At 56.6% G+C, this 19,838-nt stretch overlaps 1 protein-coding gene across 1 annotated transcript; it reads left to right on the top strand.

Annotated features, from left to right (window-relative positions):
* Positions 1 to 7,836: 7,836 nt before the first annotated feature.
* LCN9 (lipocalin 9) lies at positions 7,837 to 11,312 on the top strand. Its single transcript, XM_054502143.2, has 7 exons — positions 7,837 to 7,935; positions 8,574 to 8,710; positions 9,123 to 9,196; positions 9,622 to 9,732; positions 10,025 to 10,126; positions 10,235 to 10,282; positions 10,750 to 11,312. Exons 1-6 carry the CDS (start codon positions 7,840 to 7,842, stop codon positions 10,255 to 10,257), a joined length of 543 nt encoding a protein of 180 aa, XP_054358118.2. The 5' UTR covers positions 7,837 to 7,839; the 3' UTR covers positions 10,258 to 10,282; positions 10,750 to 11,312.
* The last annotated feature ends 8,526 nt before the right edge of the window (positions 11,313 to 19,838 follow it).

Genomic DNA, 19,838 nt, shown 5'->3' on the forward strand with positions numbered 1-19,838 from the left:
GAGGGCAGAGCCGGGGCAGCTGGGCAGGCTGGATCCAGCCCCACCTCCCAAATGCCGTGTCCTGGGGAGGAGTGACTCGGTCAGGACTGCTTCTCAGCAGCCACGAGCAAAGCTCAGGGCAGATTCCACTTCTCCGCAGGCCTCCTGCCGCACAGGGAATGAGAGGAAGCCCCTGCCCTGGCTCTCTGCCCTCCACCTCTCCAAGCTTAGTTCTGATGCTGCCTGCCCCTGGCTCACTGGCCTCTGCCTCCTCTCTGTGCCTGGCCACGCACCACCTCATTGCTGCCTCTGCCTCCTCTCTGTGCCTGGCCACGCACCACCTCATTGCTGCCTCTGAAGCACTGCACCTTCCGTCCCTCTGCCTGGTCACCCTTCCCCGGGTCTTGCTGAGGCTCCTTCACACAGATGTCACAGCATGAGGGGCATCTTCGCCTCTGACATCTCAGGAGGAGGCTCTGCTGCCCCCAAGTTCCTGAGAATCCCTCGCCCTCACCCAGACCCTCTGCCTAGGGCCCTAAATGCTTTCACATCCCTCCTCTGTCCTCAGACTCAGAAAGTAGAGCAGGGTGGGGGCTAGTCAGAGGGGGCCGCTGCCGCCCATCAGGTTTCCCCAGGGAACTTGACACAAGAGGGCTTGGTGGCGGTGGGTGTCCCTCTCTAAGCTCGAGGGGTCAAGCAAGTGGATCCCAGATGGGAGGGCCCCAGGGTGCTGTATGCAGAGCGGCCCCAGGCTGGATCCCTTGGCCAGGCCGACCACTGAGCACACCCTGCTCGCCAGGGTCATAAATGTCCATCCTCTGGGCCACTCCTGGAACCAGGCTTCAGCCTCCCTCCTGGGACACTTATGTTCTACGTGGGTCCCCTCCAAAGCATGGCCTCTGCAGGTGTGCACCAGGCAGCATCGTTTTCCTGGCCAATGAAAGAGGAGATGGAGTTAGGACAGGTGTGGCTCCACGCTGTTGTGGCAGGACAGGTTTCACTAACAGCTGAACAGGCAGGCCCCCAAAACAACTGTTTCAGCACTGACTGAATGATTAAGTTAAATATTAAAAGCTGGCCAGGTGCAGTGGCTCACACCTGTAATCCCAGCACTTTGGGAGGCTGAGGCAGGCGGATCACCTGAGGTCAGGAGTTCAAGACCAGCCTGCCCAACATGATGAAACCCCGTTTCTACTAAAAATACAAAAATTAGCCGGGCGTGGTGGCACTTGCCTGTAATCCCAGCTACTCGGGAGGCTGAGGCAGGAGAATCGCTTGAACCCAGGAGGCAGGGAGGCAGAGTTGCAGTGAGCCAAGATCACGCCACTGCACTCCAGCCAGGGTGACAGAGCAAGACTCTGTCTCAAACAAAAAAAAAAAAAAAAAAAAATTAAAAGGTGAGCGAGCCAGCACCCTTCTACAAAGGTTAGAATGTAACAAAAGTCCACCAAGAGTTTTGCCCAGGCCTTTTCTGGGCTTTGAAGCATGACAAGATAACAAAGGAATTCTTAACGGGGCCCATTTAGGATTAAATAAGTTTTATTGGGGTCTAAAGGAACACCCCAAACCTCCATGATTTAGCAGGAGACAAGATAAGGGTAATCATCCCAGCACCTGGACCCCTCTAGATTAAATAAATTTACTGAGACTCCAGAGGAAGGTCTTCAGGACTCAGGCGTTCATTATAGATTAGAAGAAGTTCATCATTTATGTCTTAGGGAAATGCACACTTACACGTAGACATATAGCTTCGAAGGTATATAAGCTCTGGAAAACTTAGTAATTTTGAGTTGGTCTGGTGCTATTTTCTCAGTACCCATTTACAGAAGCAAACTCTCTTCTTTCCCAGTTCATCTGCATCTCATTATCAAGCCGTGAGAATTAGCTGCCCAACCCCGGGTTCAGTCTGGGTACAATTTGGCGAGCCGGCCAGGAGAAAGCGGCTAAGCGGCTTCATAGGTATGGCTGGATTTTGTCGGATTTGGATTCCCAACTATGGATTAATGGGAAAGCCCTTATACGAACTGTTGAAAGGAGCTCACCACGATCCTTTCGAGGGGGAAGAAAGGCACCAACATTCGATCGACAACTGAAATGTAAGTGAATCTCCACCCCCGCCTTGGGCTTCCAAATCCTCCTCAGCCCTTCCAACTGGATCTGCATGAGAGACTGGCTTTGGCCCTTGGAGTCTTAATGCAAAGGTGAGGCGAAGCGTTACAACCCATAGCACACGTTTCAAAGCAGCTTGACACGGTAGCCAAGGGCTGCCTGGGCCCCCTGCCTTCGAGCAGTTGTTGCTGCTTGCCTGCTACTGGAGGGAGCTGAGAAGCTGACATTGGGGCGGCCTGTCACAATACATGTGCCCCACCACATGTCAGTGTTATTGGAGCAAAAAGGAGGTTACTGACTGACAGCAGGCCAATTGGGTAGCTATCAAGCCATCCTTTTAGACGACCCTGAAATAAAGCTGCAAACCACCGGAACTCTAAACCCCGCTCCACTATTCCCTGCCACCGAGGAGCTGGAGAAACCCTACGTAACTGTCTAGAGGTCATAGACCAAGTGTCCTCCGGCCACCCAGACCTAAAGGCTGTAGCCCTCCCGTGCACAGAACGGACCTTGTTTGCAGACAGGAGTAGCTTGGTCATCGACGGGAAGAGAAACACCATGTATGCCATGGTGACCTCCTCAGAGGTAACAGAGGCAAGAACTTCATCTGCAGGAACCTTGATGCAGAAGGCGGAGTTAATCGCCCTTACAACGGTCCCAAGTTAAGAGCGCCAACATACACGCTAATTCCAAGTACGCATTCATGATAGCTCACGCCCACAGAGCTATCTGAAGGGAAGGAGGGTGGCTAAGAGCGGATAACACCAAAGTTAAAAATGCTAAGCAAGTGTTAGAATTGTCAGAGGTGGGCCGGGTGTGGTGGCTCACACCTGTAATCCCAGCTCTCTGGGAGACCGAGGCAGGTGGATCACCTGAGGTCAGGAGTTCGAGATGAGCCTGGCCAAAATGGTGAAACCCCATCTCTACTAAAAATACAAAAATTAGCCAGGCACGGTGGTGCGTGCCTGTAATCCTAGCTACTCGGGAGGCTGAGAATCGCAAAAGAATCGCTTGAACTGAGGAAGCTGAGGTTGCAGTGAGCCAAAATCACACCACTGCACTCCAGCCTGGGTGGCAGAGGGAGACTCCATCTCAAAAAAAAAAAAAGTTAGAAGCGATAAAGGCCCCACAGGAAATAGCCGTAATGCATTGCCCTGGCCATCGATGCAGTAATTCCAAAGTGGCAAGGGGTAATGCTTTCGCAGACCGCACCGCCGGGCATTCAGCCAGTGACAGCATCGAAATCCAGATGCCCTTAATTTCCCAAATAGACTTCACAGCCCTCGAGCCCCGGTATGCTTCTGAAGATAAAAAGGCTGCAGAAGATAAGGGATTCAGACTAAACGAGGAAGGGTGGAGGCTAGAGAGGAAACGGCACAGGCATAGTCTGGGCGGCAGTGCGTCTCGTCCACCCACCGTTAAAGTACGTTCACGATAGCCCGCACTTTGAGAGAGTCGCTTCGCTGGCCTTTGTACAAACTTATTTGAAAGGGAAAGGACTAAAGGCCCACTTAGAGAATATCATTCAACATTGTCATCTGTGCGCCCGGAATGAGCCTAATAATCATAGCTGAGGGCAGCCTGGGCAACAAGAAAGAGGAAGGCACTCACCAGAAAACCAGCAAATAGACTTTACACAGATGCCACCAGCCCCTGGGGACACAAATACCTCCTAGTTCTAGTGGGCACCTTCTCTGGCTGGGTGGAAGCATGCCCATGTCACTCCAAATGAGCAACCGAAGTAAAGTTTTGCTGAAGGAAAGCATACCACGATACGGGCTCCCCGATGTAATCCAAAATGATAATGGGCCTTCGTGCACCTCTGAGATAACTCAACAGATGAACAAAGCATTGGAAATGAAGTGGACGCTGCACTCAGCGTAGAGACCTCAATCTTCCGGACAAACTAAGAGAATGAACCGCAGCCTAAAAACATTCATTGCCAAGTTGTGTCAAGAGGCTCCATTGAAATGGACTCAGGTACTTAGCATTGCACTGCTCCCTGTAGGTGGGATTAAAATAAATCCCTGTGAAACTGTCTTTGGGAGACCCTTTACAGCTAATCTGTCTCAGGCCACCAAAGTGTCCCTAGATAGGGAGTTGGCTATTCAGAATCATGTTGCTGTCTTAGGACAAACTCTTAACGTTTTGCATAAGTTTGCTTCCAACACGGATGCGGTGAATTCCACAGACACCTGCCACTCACTCCTACCTGGCGATCAAGTGCTGCTGAGGGAATGGAAAGAAGCCGCCTCGACGGGAGAAGTGGAAGGTCCCTACCACGTGCTCCTGACCACGGGCGCAGCATTGAAGCTGGCAGGCATCAAGCCTTGGGTCCATCACATGTGAGTGGAAAGATCCCTGCCGGCCAAGAGCTCTGCAGCACAGGAGTCTCCGGCCACGGCTGGGAAGTAGAACCCCTAGAAGGCCTGAAGTTTCTATTCAGAAAATGCTAAGACTTCCTCTTCTAGCGCTCCGTCTTGCGATGCTTCTCATCGTTCCTGCTCTTACCTCTCATCTTCTCTCACACTGGGCACAGGACTAGGCAGATAACCTGCAGCCAGCCTCCTGCAGGGTCTGTGGCCTCTCACCCCTCTCTAGCACCTCAGGGTTGCCTTGGCGGGGGTCGCCCATCCAAGGGAAGGACTGGATTTACCTGCAAACCTTTTTGGGAAATCTAAAATCTTGGACTGGGTCACACATGACAGGAGTAACCAGGGCAAATGTCTCAGTGGCCCATACACAAAACTTTAGAAGATCCAGGGTGCAAAAGGCCATTCTCAGTGAACAAAACAAGGGATGATGCATCCGCTTTAGCTATGCCCTTGCTGAGTCCAAAGGTGGATGTCCAGGCTATTATACCACAAAATGTCCAGTATAAAAACGGCTTTCTTCGAATTTGGAATGGATTTATTTGGCTAACTGCCTCCACTGGACATTGAAACCAAATAGCCCCCTTATGCTGCAAACAATAGAACCCCTCCCTTGACCACCGGCTTTAACGTAACTCAAATCATGGGACGGATTCCACTGCACATTCACCATCAGCCTAACGTAACTCGAATCATGGGATGGATTCCGCCACACATTGACCACCGGCCTAACGTAACTCGGATCATGGGACAGATTCCGCCGCATATATAGTGCTACAACAAAGACATTTGGGTTTTGTTTTTTGTTTTTTGTTTTTTTGAGACGGAGTCTCTGTCGCCCAGGCTGGAGTGCAGTGGCACAATCTTGGCTCACTGCAACCTCTGCTTCCCAGGCTCAAGCGATTCTCCTGCCTCAGCCTCCCGTGTAGCTGAAATTACAGGTGCCCGCCACCACGCCTGGATAATTTTTATATTTCTTTTGTAGAGACGGGGTTTCACCATGTTGGCCAGGCTGGTCTTGAACTCCTGGCCTCAAGTGATCCTCCCGCCTCAGCCTCCCAAAGTGCTGGGATTCCAGGCATGAGTCACTGCGCCCGTCCCTCAATAAAGAGGTTTGTTTGCCACCGACTGGTCCCAGTGGCCTGGCCTACATTGGTATGCCCCTGACGGAAGCCAGTGGCTTTGTGGCACTATTTTATGGCCATGGCTGCCCTCGGGCACGTTGAGATGCTGCACTCTAGGCCTCCTATGGGCACAGGGACCCTGGTAAAAACCATCCAAAATCCAGCCAATCTCCCACATATGCTTAACAGATGGACCAGGCTAGTCTTTCATGGGTACAGTCATCTGGCCGCAATCTTTACACCCTCAATAGGCTTAGAAATGGTCATACGGCACACAGAGGCACTCGCTAGTTTTACGCAGTGAGCCTTAAACGACAGTCTCCAAAGTGTTTTCCTTGTGAATGCTGAAATGTACCATAAGTGGAAAGCTATCCTGCAAAATCAAATGGCCCTAGACATTCTAACAGCGGCCCAGCAGGGAGCCTGTGCCCTCATCAGAACCAAATATTGCATGTATGTACCTGACAATTCCGGGAATATTTCTCTGGCATTAAAGGCTATCATCCACCGGGCGCCGTGGCTCATGCCTGTAATCCCAGCACTTTGGGAGGCCGAGGCGGGTGGATCACGAGGTCAGGAGATCGAGACCATCCTGGCTAACATGGTGAAACCCCGTCTCTACTAAAAATACAAAAAATTAGCCGGGCGTGGTGGCGGGCTCCTGTAGTCCCAGCTACTCAGGAGGCTGAGGCAAGAGAATGGCATGAACCCAGGAGGCGGAGCTTGCAGTGAGCCGAGATAGCACCGCTGCACTCCAGCCTGGGCGACAGAGCGAGACTCCAAAAAAAAAAGAAAAAAGAAAAAAGGCTATCATCCACAGATGCAGGTCATCTCCAGCCCTAGGTTATCAGTTAATGACTGGATCGAACCATGGCTTAGCGGAGGGCCTCCCTCGGGGCTGAACGTCCTCGCAGTCCGGGCCGTACTTGTAGGCACCGGCATCATGTTACGTTGCAGAATGTATTGCTGTTGTACATTGTTCCAAAACATCCCTCCAGCTCATACTATTTCAGCAGGCGCTGCCTCTAGGCCCCCGAAACAGAGAGTACTACTGGGAACAAATCAACCTCTTTCACTCCAACACTGCGTTTGGTGCCCTGTAACAATGACCTCCTACCAGCAGGAAGTAGCCAGAAAGAGTATAATGCCCCATCCCCCCATGATTCTCGTAATAAATAAATATACAAGCATGATAGCAATCATGCATAATTTGACAGTGGGGATTGTGGCAGGCCAGGTCTCACTAACAGCTGAATAGGCCGGCCTCCATGACAACCGTTTCAGCACTGACTGTGTGGTGAAGTTAAATATTAAAAGCTGAGAGGGCCAGCGCCCTTCAACAAAGGCTGGAATGTAACAAAAGCCCACCAAGAGTTTTGCCCAGGCCTCTCCTGGGCCTTGAAGCACGACAAGATAACAAAGGAATTCTTAAAAGGACCCATTTAGGATTAAACAAGTTTTACTGGGGTCTAAAGGAACGCCCCAAACCTCCATGATTTAGCAGGAGACAAGATAAGGGTAATCACCCCAATACCTGGACCCCTCTAGATTAAGTAAATTTACTGAGGCTCCAGAGGAAGGTCTTCAGGACTCAGGCCTTAGTTATGGATTAGAAGGAGTTCATCACTGTGTCTTTAGATGAATGCACACTTACACGTAGACATATAGCTTCGAAGGTATAGAAGCTCTGGAAAACTGCAATTTTGAGTTGGTCTGGTGCTATTTTCCCGACCTTCTCCCTGTACCCGGTGACAGAAGCAAACTCTCTTATTTCCCAGCTCGTCTGCATCTCGTTATTGGGCTGAGAGAATAAGGAGAGAATAAGCGCCCGGCCGTCGGTTGAGTCTGGGGACACTGTGACTCACCATTGGCTCCAGCCCCACATGCTGTGCTGGAGAAGGAGCGGGAGGGGGCGGGAGGGGAACAGGGACACTCAGTACTCCATGAACACAGCCACCATGGGTCCTCTTGCAGGCTGAGAGAGAGGCTGTCCCTTGCGTTTGGGACAAGGTGCCTGCCTCCAGTGAGGGGACAGCAGGTTCCTTTGCCCACGGATCCAGGAAGCTCCCACAAGGGAGTGGGGTGATCTTCCCCATGGCAGAGAGGGCAGCGGCCTCCGGGCCTTTGGCTGCATGCCCAGTGGGCACAGGATGTGTGTGGATGGGCCAGGGAGTGGGCCGCCCTGCGGGGCTGGAAGCCGCAGGGCAGCAGGGTATAAAGGGGGTGGGCCAAGGGCTGAGGCGTCCACGGCAAGGATGGCTCTGCTTCTGCTGAGCCTGGGGCTGAGCCTCATCGCAGCCCAGGAGTTCAATCCCCGCACCGTCGTGCAGAGGAACTACAACATGGCCAGGGTGCGTCTGTGTCGGGGTCTGTGGGGAAGGGGCCAGGCTTCAAGGCACCTGTCTTCCCCCAGCCTGGAGTCTCTGACCTGTGACCAGGGCAGCTGATCCAAGGGGAGCCCACCTCTCCTCCCCAAGCTGTGACAGCAGCCTGGGAGAGCAGGGGTTACTCCGGGAGGGTCGGGCGGGGGAGGCCTGGGAGAGTGACTGGGGCCCTGAGAGGTTAAAGGGGGTCCTGGGAGGGCAGAGGGGAAACCTGGAGAGTGGAGTGGCAGCCAGCAGGGAGATGGGGGCCCTAAGAGGACAGAGGAGTTCCTAGAAGTATAGGGGAGACCTAGGGAAAAGAGGGGGACTCAGTGGGAGAGGTCGGAGAGGGGGACCTTGAGAGGACAGAGGGGGACCTGGAGGGGCAGAGGGGGCCCTGGAAGGGCAGAGGGCATTCTGTGAGCAGAGGGGGGACCTTGGGGGCAAAGGGGGGATCTGGGGACAGAGGGGAGACCTGGGGGTCAGAGGGGGCCCTGGAAGGGCAGAGAGGTTCTGGTTGGGAGCCGGATGCTCAGGGGCTGGGCCCTGGGAGGGAAGACTGTGGGCGCTAAGCATCCCCAGGGCTGTCCCGTGGCCCCCCACCCACTGGCGCTCTTTGTCTTCAGGTTTCGGGGGTCTGGTACTCTATTTTCATGGCCTCAGATGACCCGAATCGGATTAAAGAAAATGGGGACCTGAGGGTCTTCGTCCGGAATATTGAACACTTGAAGAACGGCAGCCTAAAATTTGATTTCCAATACATGTGCGTGTCGCCCGTCTCAGCTGGCATCAGGAAGACCCATGCCCCTGCCACCCCAACGCATACTCTCACTCTTGCACACACACGCTCGCACACTCACTGACTCGCGCTCCAGCGAGAGCCTGAGCCTATGCGTGTGACCCCTGGGGGCGGGGTGAGGTGGGAGCAGGGACTTGGTCTGCCTGGCGCTGTGCTCTTCCCTGAAACATAGAGATGAAATTGCCCCCCTTCCGAGGCTGGGGTGAGGTTCGAGGAGATGAGGGTGTCCGGTGGGCTGCAGCAGAGCCCAGCCCAAGAACTCGGGGCTATGGAATGAGGCCCGGGCATTGGGAGGGAGAGCCTGTGCCCTGGAGGAGGGGTGCGCTTTGCCATCGCACGTCCAGGGGGCTGGAGCTCCACTCCCGGCATCTTCCAGGGTGCAGGGGGAGTGTGTAGCCGTGGTCGTGGTCTGCGAGAAGACAGAGAAGAATGGGGAATACTCCATCAACTGTAAGTGGAAGCCAGGCTCCTCCTGGTCTCACAGCTGGGGGTCCCCTTTCTCCAGGGCCTGGGCCATATTCTGGTGAGCACTGACAGCTTGACCCTGAACTGGAGGGACCCATCCTGGCACCAACCCCAAGGGGGCTCCTGGCCCAGGGGAAGCAGGGAGGCAGGTGTGTCATACTGGGCTCTGGGGGGCGAGCCCACTGAGGGGCCACCAGAGTCTGCAAGCCGATGACAAGGAGGGAGGGGGCTGTGCCGCCGCTGCCCACCCCCTGTGCAGCAGTCTTCACTGGGTGAGCACCGTGGGCTCCTCTCCTCCCACCTCAAAAGGCCACTTGACCCCGCATCCTCACTTGCGGCCACACAGCACACCTGTCACAGGACCCTGAGGGTGGTGGGGCCAGGCCACACTGAGCCATGTCTCCACGCAGATGAGGGCGAGAACACGGTGGCCGTCTCGGAGACTGACTACAGGCTGTTCATCACCTTCCACCTCCAGAACTTCAGGAACGGGACCGAGACCCACACGCTGGCGCTCTACGGTACCTCCACTGTCCCCCTCTGACCCCCTCGGGGACCCCACCTCCTCCGAAATCTGGCCCAACCCTGGGCAGAGGGTCTCGCGGTGGCCCTGGGGTTTGGAGAGGTGGTTCCCATTGGCCATTCCTTCCCACAGACACACCGTTAGGGTGCTGGGTGCTTCAATCTGTCATCTCCCATCTCACTTGGCACAAAGCCGCTCTCTGGTCAGGGCGTGACCCCCTGCCCAGCCTCAGCACTGCCTGAGCACCCCCAGCAAGGCCCAGCTTCACACAGAACCAACTCTGTTCCCAGCACGGGTCCCACAGCTGGAACCCTCCTTCCTGAGCAGATTTGAAGAAACCTGCAAAAAGTACGGACTTGGCTCACAAAATATCGTCGATTTGACCAACAAAGGTCAGCCTCACTGCTCCCGGACCAAGCAGGAGCCGGGACGGGGTGGGGATGGGAGGTGTGCCTGTGGGGTCCCTGTCCCTGCACTGAGAGCCCCCTCTGTCCTTCCAGATCCCTGCTACTCCAAGCGTTAGAGGAGCCCGCCAAGGCCTCCCATGTGTGAGCTGTGACTCGGGACGGGCAGGGGGCTGGATGGGGAGAGCTTGGGGCCAACATCAGAGGCTGGGGGTCCCAGCCCAGGAGGTGCCCACCCCTCCCCCAAGTCTGGGAACCAAACACAAGGTGCTTGGTGAAAGATGCTGTGAAAAGCATCCTGGAGTCGGGGCAGTGATGAGGCCTTCCAGGGTGGTAGGGTCTGAGCAGAAAGCGAGATGGGGCCCTGTGTGAGTCTCCAGAGGCTGATGTCTCCACATGCAGGTGACTAGGACAACCAGGATTTACTTTCTCACAGCCTGGAGCCCGAGGTCTGAAACCCGAGGTCCGCAGGGCTGTGCTCCCTCCACCGGCTCCCGGGAAGGGTCCTTCCCACCACTTCCAGCTGCTGGGGGCTCCAGGCACCCCTGGCTTGTGGCTGTGTCACTCCAGCCTCTGCCTCCATCTGTGTCTCCTTTTCTGTCTCTTCTAAGGACACTTGTCATTGGATTTAGGGCCCATCTTCATCCAGAATGATCTCCTCCTGTCAAGATCCTTAACTTCACACCTGCAAAGACCCTTTCCCATCAGATGCCCTTCACAGGCTCCAGGCACTAGGAGAGGAGCATGTCCTTTGAGGGACACTCAGGCCACCACAGGCTCCTTCTCTGAGCTGCCCCTCCCTTCTCAGAAATGGTCCCGGCCCAGTAAAAACCCCCAGGGCCCCCTTCCCTTCCCAGAGCCTGAGCCTCCCAGAGATATGCCTCTAAAGGCACCTCTGCATTTCTGCATGAGGGTCCCTGAGGGTAAAGGAGTGGATGTACCTGTGGTGCGTGGTGGCCCCAAGATGTGGGTGAGATGGCAACTGGCAACCAAGGCCCTACCCCTCCCCTCTCCGCCCCTCCCCTCCCTGTCCCTCCCCTCTCTGCCCCTCCCCTCCTGTCCCCTCCCTGGGCTCAGCCACTGCCTTTGGGGGAAGATGATCAACAATGTCACAGCTGAGGCAGGTGACTGCACCCCTCTCCATGTTTTGGTGAATAAAAGGGAGGTACCACCCAATCTGCGGTGATTTTGTGGGTTAAAAGTGATTGTTGGTTGGGCATCTGTAGAGAGATGTGAAAACGACTGCATTTGTATGATGCTCTCGAAATCACAAAACCACAGAGGGGGACATGAGCCAGTGATTTCCGGAGGTTACAAATGGGAAGTAGGAATTCAGCCAGAAAGGGGCACCAGGAGGGGCCCTGGTGACGACGGAACGTCCTGCACTGTGACCCTGGGGGTGGACACGACCCTGCACGTGCAGCAAATTGCGGCTCTGTCTGAGGAGCCAGTGGCCCTGCCCGCTGCCTAGGGGAGAACATTTTGCATCCCGAGACCCAGAAGTATCTGTGCTAGGGGTGTGCACTGGGCGGCCCCAACTCTGGCGTCTGTGTGAGCTCTGCAAGGGGATCATCCTGTGGGTCACAGTCGCAGGTGCTCAGGAAGAACCTGTCCCCAGAGCCAGTGCCTGCTTGTAAAGGAGCTAAGTGGAGCTGTCTTAGGATGAGGGTCCGGATGCCACCCCCCACCCCACCTCCATTGGGAGCTCCAGGCTGTAGGTAGAGCTTTAGTGTCTGCTGCATGGGTGCCAGGCTTGGCAAAGGAGCAGCTCCATTGGGATGGGAGGGAGTGGGAGGCACCCGGCATTCCCACAGCTGCCCAGCTTCCGGCCCCCTGTTTGGATCTGGGCCCAGCCTGCTGAGCCGCAGCAGGAACACGTGAGAAGCTGCCCGCTCAGCGGGGCCTGTTGGTGCAGAAAGCTGGCCTTGGAGGAGCAGAGTCAAGGCTGCCAGAAAGGGGTGCTTGGAGGCCACTGCCCATTGGTGCAGGGGGAGCCTCTGGGCCCCAGAGGAGTCCTGGGCATGGGGGTGGATGTGGACGTAGGCAGAAGCCTTTAGCCCCACCCCAGAAGGCGGCACAAAGCGGAGCCGAGCCAGAGCTGAGCATCCCCAGCACCCACCCCACCATCAGCTGCTCAGTACCGGGCTGGCCCTGGCCTCAGAAGCCTGCAGCCCCAACCCCAGAGGCCTCAGGTGGACAAAGGAACAGGGCAGTGGGCAGGGCATGAAAGAACCACCAAGAGACCACCCTCATTGTTTCCATTTGGGGTGGCACTCAGTCAAATAAAAGTCTAGTGAGGCCGGGTGCAGTGGCTCATGCTTGTAATCCCAGCACTTTGGGAGGCCGAGGCAGGTGGATCACCTGAGGTCAGGAGTTGGAGACCAGCCCGGCCAACATGGTGAAACCCCACCTATACAAAAAATACAAAAATTAGCCAGGTGTGGTGGCAAGCACCTGTAATCCCAGCTACTCAGGGGGCTGAAGCAGGAGGATCGCTTGAACCTGGGAGATAGAAGTTGCAGTGAGCCAAAATCACGCCATCGCACTCCAGCCTGGGCAGCAAGAGTGAAACTCCATCTCAAATAAATTAATTAATTTAATTAAATGTATTCAGACCCTGACTCCTCCTCACCCTCCACTGCTCCCTCCTGGTCCAAGCGCACCCTTCTTTCCCTGACGATGCAGAAGCACCCCCAAGGTGGTCTTGCCCTTCTGTGCTGCACCCCAGGCTATTCTCCCCCAGCAGTCAAACTGTCCCTGTTGAAACAGAAGTCAACGTTCTGCTTCCTGTGATGCAGAGAAGCTCCAAGCAAGCCCTCTCCTGCTACACACACACAGATAATAGCTAGGAAGTTTGAATCAAATATAAACAACTTTCGGGCCAGGCGCGGTGGCTCATGCCTATAATCCCAGCACTTTGGGAGGCCAAGACAAGTGGATCACAGGGTCAAGAGATTGAGACTATCCTGGCTAACACAGTGAAACCCCATCTCTACTAAAAATACAAAAAAATTAGCCGGGCATGGTGGTGGTCGCCTATAGTCCCAGCTACTCGGAAGGCTGAGGCAGGAGAATGGCGTGGCGTGAACCCAGGAGGCGGAGCTTGCAGTGAGACAAGATCGTGCCACTGCACTCCACCCTGGGCGACAGCAGGAGACTCCATCTCAAAAAAAACAACTTTCTAAAGGTACTCGAGTGTGGAGGAAGGTTGACTCTCATGACATCTACCATGACCCTACTTTCAAATATGGTCCCATTCTGAGATGCTGGGGGTTAGGACATCAACATGCATTTTGGGTGCTTGGGGAGCACAATTCAGTCACAACACCCTCCAATCACCATCCCTGCTCTGACAACCCATGGGGCTCATCATATGGATGGGGACACCTTTGGCACAATTTGGCATCATCATCTGGAGCCCAGAAACCCCTACTCTCCACCCCCCAACCCCAGTGCTCAATCCCAGGCTCTCTCTGTTTAGGGCCTGTGTCCCCCTAGCTGTGTTCCAGGAGGATTCCCCAAAGTGACTGATATGGTTTGGCTGTGTCCCCACCCAAATCTCATCTTGAATTCCCACGTGTTGTGGGAGGGACCTGGTGGGAGGTAACTGAATCATGGGGGCAGGTCTTTCCCATGCTGCTCTTGTGACAGTGAATAAGTCTCACGAGATCTGATGGTTTTAAAAAGAGGAGTTTCCCTGCACAGGCTCTCTCTCTCCCTTTGCCTGCTGCCATCCCTGTAAGACCTGACTTGCTCCTCCTTGCTTTCCGCCATGATTGTGAGGCTTCCCCAGCCACGTGGAACTGTAAGTCCAATTAAACCTCTTTGTTTTGTAAATTGCTCAGTCTCGGGTATGTCTTTATCAGCAGCGTGAAAATGGACTAATACAGTAACCAACACACAGGCCCAGAAAGTTGGCCCAGCCCAAGATTGGCTGTTGATTTTGGAAACTGGCTTTGTGGGAGCATAACGTTTTGGTGTCCAAAGCCACAGAGAAAGAACAGACTGGCTCACATTTCCCAAGATTAAGCCCCCACCCAGGGACACCTCACCAGGCACCCTGACCACACAGCTATATAGACAGGCCAGGGCCCAGCATCCCTGCAGCCAGCGAGTCCCCAGTTGTCCCTCTGCCCCAATTGCCCGTGCCTGGGGATGCAGCTGATTGTGGACCTGGCACTGGCTGGTGGCCTCTGAGCTCATGGGGTGTGCTCCCAAGAGGAGGCGTTGGACCTGTTGCAGGTGAGACAGTACCTCCCGAGGGGCTCCTGGGGGCTCCCAGGAGGCAGGGCCAGGGACAGGGCTGGGAGGACAGTCCTGATATCCAGTCAGCATCATGGTGGTCAAACCCTGAGTGAGCCTTCTGGACAGTGGGCCCACCTGGCTCCTGGCTGCAGTAGAAGTGTCTCCCATCTCCCACACCTGCCTGGAGATCTTTCCAGAGAGCAGGACTCTGAGAGTCCCTGCCTCAGGCAGCCATGCCACCCCATCTGAGTCGGCACCCAGGAAGCAGGCCTGAGAGGCCCCCTAGTGCCACACTCCCTGGTCAGTGCAGCCAGATGCCCACAGGCACCGCTGCCCACAGCAGAGTATGGACACACCATGGGCACCCCCAGACCAGGATGTGGGGCTCAATCCCAGGGTCACCCTTTGCACAGCTTGTAAATGGCTGAGGGGAATTCCGAGGGTAGCTGTGGGGTTGGAGCCTCTGCTGTGGTCCTGGAAGAAGCCCTGAGCTCAGTCCAGCAGGGCCCCAGGGACCCCAGCAGAGGGGCGACACCGGGCACTGGAGATGAACAAGGCTGACCATCCTCCCCACTTGCTGCTCATAAGCCACCATCCACAGGAGGCGCTAGGGAGGCCGGCGATCCCTTGGCCAGGGCATAGGGTCAGCCTGAAGGCCTGGAACCCACCAGCTTGGCCAGCACCTCAAGGCGTTCCTGGGCACCATCTGAGCAGGACACCAGGCGCTGGTGTGGACGGAGCTGGACGGGGGAGGAGAGAGTTCAGGTCCCCCCATCAGCCTCTCTCGTTTCTGCAGTTCTCTGGGGGAGGAGGGGGTTCTGGCCCCCCCATCGGCCTCTCTCGTGCCCACAGCTCTCTGGGAGCTGGCACACCTTAGCCTTGGCCTCCAACAACTCTGCCCTGATCAAGCCTGGTGGGCGCTTCAGGTTCTTCATCAACACCTTGGACCCAAAGACGGGAACCCGCGTGGGGAAATCCTTGTGCCATGAGTCCAGAGTGCAAGGCGGGCTCAGGATGGGTGGGGTGCTGGGTGGGCTTGGTCAGCCCTTGGTGGGGGGATGCTGCTTGACCACCAGCTGGTCTGACTCCTGCCTCCAGCCCTCTCACCTGCAGTGTGGACTCGGCCACCCACTTGCCTCCGCCAGCCATGCCCGGCCTGTGTGGTCCCTCACCATAGCCCGCCCAGGGTCTCTCAGGCATCGAAAGGACAAGCTTAAGGGCTGTGCATATGCGCTGCGTGTACAGGACGGCTGTGTGCACACGTGCACCGGGGCGAGGGGCTGTCAATGCCACTTCCCTCCCCAGTATTCTCTTAGTTGCCAACAGTGCAGCAGCCTGCAGTTACCAGGGGAGCCGGAGCCAGGAGCAGAGGCAGGCGAAGCCCCAAGAGGGGAGGCATGTTCACTCCCCACAGCCCCTCCCATACCAGAGGCCCTTGACAATGTGCCTGCAGGTCAGGCAACCAGCCAGGTGTGGGGTGAGCCCCCGCCTCTGTTTCCCCAAATGACTGGCATGTACCTGGGCACACATCCGATGGCTGCCAGCCTGCACGTCGGGCCCAGCTGCCGGAGCCACTGCGGGATTCCAGAACAAGGAACACGACATGCTCGGCCTAGAGCAGAACAAGGCACCTGGCTCCCACACCCCCGACGGAGCCCTGCCCAGTGGACACGACCACGTGGGAGCCTCTTCCTCCCGGCACTGCAGAGCGGATGGCGGATGCAGATCCCACTTTGGGGATGGCGGGCACTGCTGGTAAATTCCAGGCACAGGAGCACCCTCTGGACAGGGCTTCCTAACCTGGGGCCTCTTGGCAAGGGACACCCACAGTGCAGTTCCAGGGCCAGGAGCCGCTCACTCAGCAAGAGCAGCAACTTCCCACCAAGCGCTTTTCAGGAAAGGAAGCCACTGGATTTCTCCATATGCTCTAGGGCTCCATGACCCAGGAGAGAGAGATTTCTCCCGGGAATGGGGTGTGTGCCGCTGAGCGCCAGCTGCAGACGCCCAGGGACCGGACCAGGCCCAGGCAAGCTGCGGGTTTGGGGTGGGACAGGACCATGAGGAGAGGAGGGGATGGGGACCCAGTACCTCACGGGGTGGCAGCGGGTATGGGGCGGCTGAGCTGATGTTCCCACCCCTGGCTGGAGGACTCTAGGAGGCGGGGCCATCTGAGCCTTCACGGGAGTCTGAAGGAGGCTGGTGACCCCTGGCCTCTCTGACAAGGAGCGGCTCTGCCCAGCACAAATGGGTCCCTTACAGCTCTGGTGTCACCGTCTGAGATCAGTCTCGCTAGGCTGAAATGGAGCTGTTGGCAGGGCCATGCGCCCTCTGGAGGCTCTCCGGGAGACACTGCTTCCTTTCCTTTCCCAGCTCCAGCACCACTTCCTGCCTCCTGGCCCCTTCCCCCTTCAGAGCCAGCAGCGTAAAGTAGCAGCGTCACCTCTCCTTCTGTGTCTTCCCTCTTCTTGCCTCTCTCTTATGAGGACACTCATGACTGCACTCAGAGCCCACCAGGCAATCCAGGATCATGCCCTCACCCCAAGATCCTGAACTTCATCACATCTACAGAGCCCCCTTTGCCATATAAGCTGACATTCACAGGTTCCAGGGTTTAGGATGTGGACGTTATTATTCAGCTGACCACAATATATATCTCAAAAACATGAAGAATAAGCAAGCTGGAGTGGCTACATTTACATGAGGAAAGGGACCATTCCCAGGGATCAAGACAGACATTTTGGCTGGGATCTCAGCAGTTTGGGAGGCCAAGGCAGGAGGATCACTTGAGCCTAGAAGTTCGAGACCAGCCTGGGTAACATAGCAAGACGACACCTCTACAAAAATAAAAATTAGGCCGGGCATGGTGGCTCACACCTGTAATTCTAGCACTTTGGAAGGCTGAGGCAGGCGGACTGCCTGAGCTCAGGAGTTCAAGACCAGCCTGGGCAACATGGCAAAACCCCGTCTCCACTGAAAATACAAAAAATTAGCTGGGCGTGGTGGTATACACCTGTAATCCCAGCTACTCGGGAGGCTGAGGCATGAGAATCGCTTGAACCCAGGAGGCAGAGGTTGCAGGGAGCTGAGATCATGCCACTGCACTCCAGCTTGAGCAACAGAGTGAGACTCAGCCCTGAACCCCCTCTGTGCATTTCTGGGAGGCTGGAGCCCCAAGTAAATCAATGAATGAATGAAGAATGAGTGAATGAACACCTTCCCTGTTTGGGAGGCCTGAGGCAGGGGCAGGAAATGGGGCGGCCTGGGCAGCCTCCAACTGCCGCATCCTCTGCACCTGTCCCCGCCAGCCGGCCCACACCTGGGCACGCCCGACCCAGAAAACTGAGGGGGAGGAGAATGAGGAGGAGAGCAAATGCACCTCTGAGCCCAGGCCTTCTGCGAGGAAGAAGATGCTGGAGAAGCGGCCAATCTAGGAAAAGGCCGGGTGGCCCCCATCTCCCCAGCCTCACACCGAGCCCTGAGTCGGGGCCACCCTTGGATCTGACCCGGGAAGATGACACAATTCTGGGCAGGGCCAGTCAGGAGCTGGGAGTCCTGGGTGCAGCCACTCCCTGCCCTCTCTGTGCCTCAGTTTCCCTCCTGTAGGACCAGATATTTGCTGGGGTCCCTGCCAGCCTGACCCTTGGCTGGACCCACTCCTGGGACAGCAGGCCCCCTGCAGGGGAAGGAGCAACCCCAAAATGTGGAGGGCCTAGGGGTACCCCTCACACCTCCCCAGTGGCCACTGCAGGGGAGCTGAGAAAGGGCCGAGGCTGGGCTCTCTTAGCAGGACCCAAGCCAGGCATCTACCAGGCCACTGCCCAGGGCCTCCCGCCCTCCCTTCCCGCCTGCCTCTCTCCTCTTCTGCTAGGGACCTGGCACAGACGGGGCCTGTGCTTGGGATTTAAGAGAGCCACAGCTCCACACCTGCACTGTGCCCCCTCCCACCCCAGGCCAGCCCTGACGGGGAGCAGCTGTCACCCTGTCATCCAACAGAGTCCTGGGGAGCAGCTGTCACCCTGTCATCCAACAGAGTCCCACTTCTGAGGCCAAGGTGAGCACAGCATGGGTTTGGGGGATGCCCAGGAGGACTCATGTGGGGAAGCCAGGAGCATGAGTGAGTCATTAGCCCCAGCACAGCCTTCTCGGGGAGAGAACACACAACTAGGGGTGCCTCCCCCTCCCCTCCTCTGCAATGACAGTTCTTTGTCCCTGTGCCTGATGGGTCCTCCTTGGCATCAGCCTCCTGCCCCACTACAGGGATCTGCGCACCCTTCGAGTAACCTTGCAAGCCCCTTAAATGGGCTGGACCTTCTAGTTCCCTTCCTTCAGCCCCGCTCCCCTGCCCGGAGCTCTTACGTGGTTGGGGTCTGGCCCTGCTGGGGGATGAGCCCTTGGAGGAGAAGGGAAGAGACAGCCCAGCTTATGGACCTGGCAGTTCACCCCAGGAAAAACGAGTCCCCTCCCTTGTCCTGGCACCAAAGTGGCCTCTCAGCACAGTTCCTGGCCTGAATCAACGTCCGACTGTACAGCCCGTTCCAGGTCCTGAAGCGCGTTCTCTGAGCACATGCTGTGCCCAGGACCCTGGAGCCCCCAGGAACCCCCAGGGCTGGGCTGTGAATGAATGCAACACGGAGAAGTCCAGGGCTGCTCCCAGCCACCTGAGGACATGGCTGCTGGCCCCATCCTGGCAGGGAAGGGCCATGGCAGGCAGTGCCCAGGCACAACACAGCCTCAGCAGCCGGACTGCCCATGGCTCCATTCCACCCCGGTTCCACCCCAACACTCTCCAGGGAAGGGGGCTGCAGAATGAGGGGAAATGGACCCCATCTTACCATCAGAGAGCTAGATGCCGCTCCGTGGCCCTGCTGAAGGTGGTTTCAGAAGTCCTGATTGCAGAGACAGCAGCACCTGGTGGGGAGGGTACCGGGGTGCACTTCACAGCAGCTTGGTCCCCTCTGGGGAGGAAATCGATCACAGAGCCCCCCTCCTGGAGGGCACGACGGGTCCCCACTTTACAAGACGCAGCCGACTGGGGCCTCTGCATGCCTCCACTCGCTCCTGCCTTGGTTCACCCATGTTTATGGCCACGTGTCACAGGCATAGGGGGCTGCCAGCTGAGCCCAACCAGGTCGGGGCGAGGCAGGTGCTGTTGGAAGGGGCATTATGAGACTCCAGCACTGCACGCACGCCTTGGGCGTCTCCCGCTTGGGCCCACAGGTGTCTGCGGCAGGGATCATAGCCCTATTTTGGGCATCAGACCGTCCCATAAAAGGACAGGGGGGCGATGAGGGTGGCTCTTTGGTGACTGCTGGGCCCTGACACCATGGAGAGGAATCACCCCCTCCTGGAAAGACCCTCAGGGCTGTCCTTTAACCCTCCCTGAGCTCTCCCCTCCCCCCAAGGTCACAGCTCCCACTCCTCCCACTCGGGACCCCAAAACTGCACCAAGTGATGG

Source organism: Pongo pygmaeus, chromosome 13 (assembly GCF_028885625.2).
Source record: "Pongo pygmaeus isolate AG05252 chromosome 13, NHGRI_mPonPyg2-v2.0_pri, whole genome shotgun sequence".
In the NCBI taxonomy this organism is placed as follows: Eukaryota; Metazoa; Chordata; class Mammalia; order Primates; family Hominidae; genus Pongo; species Pongo pygmaeus.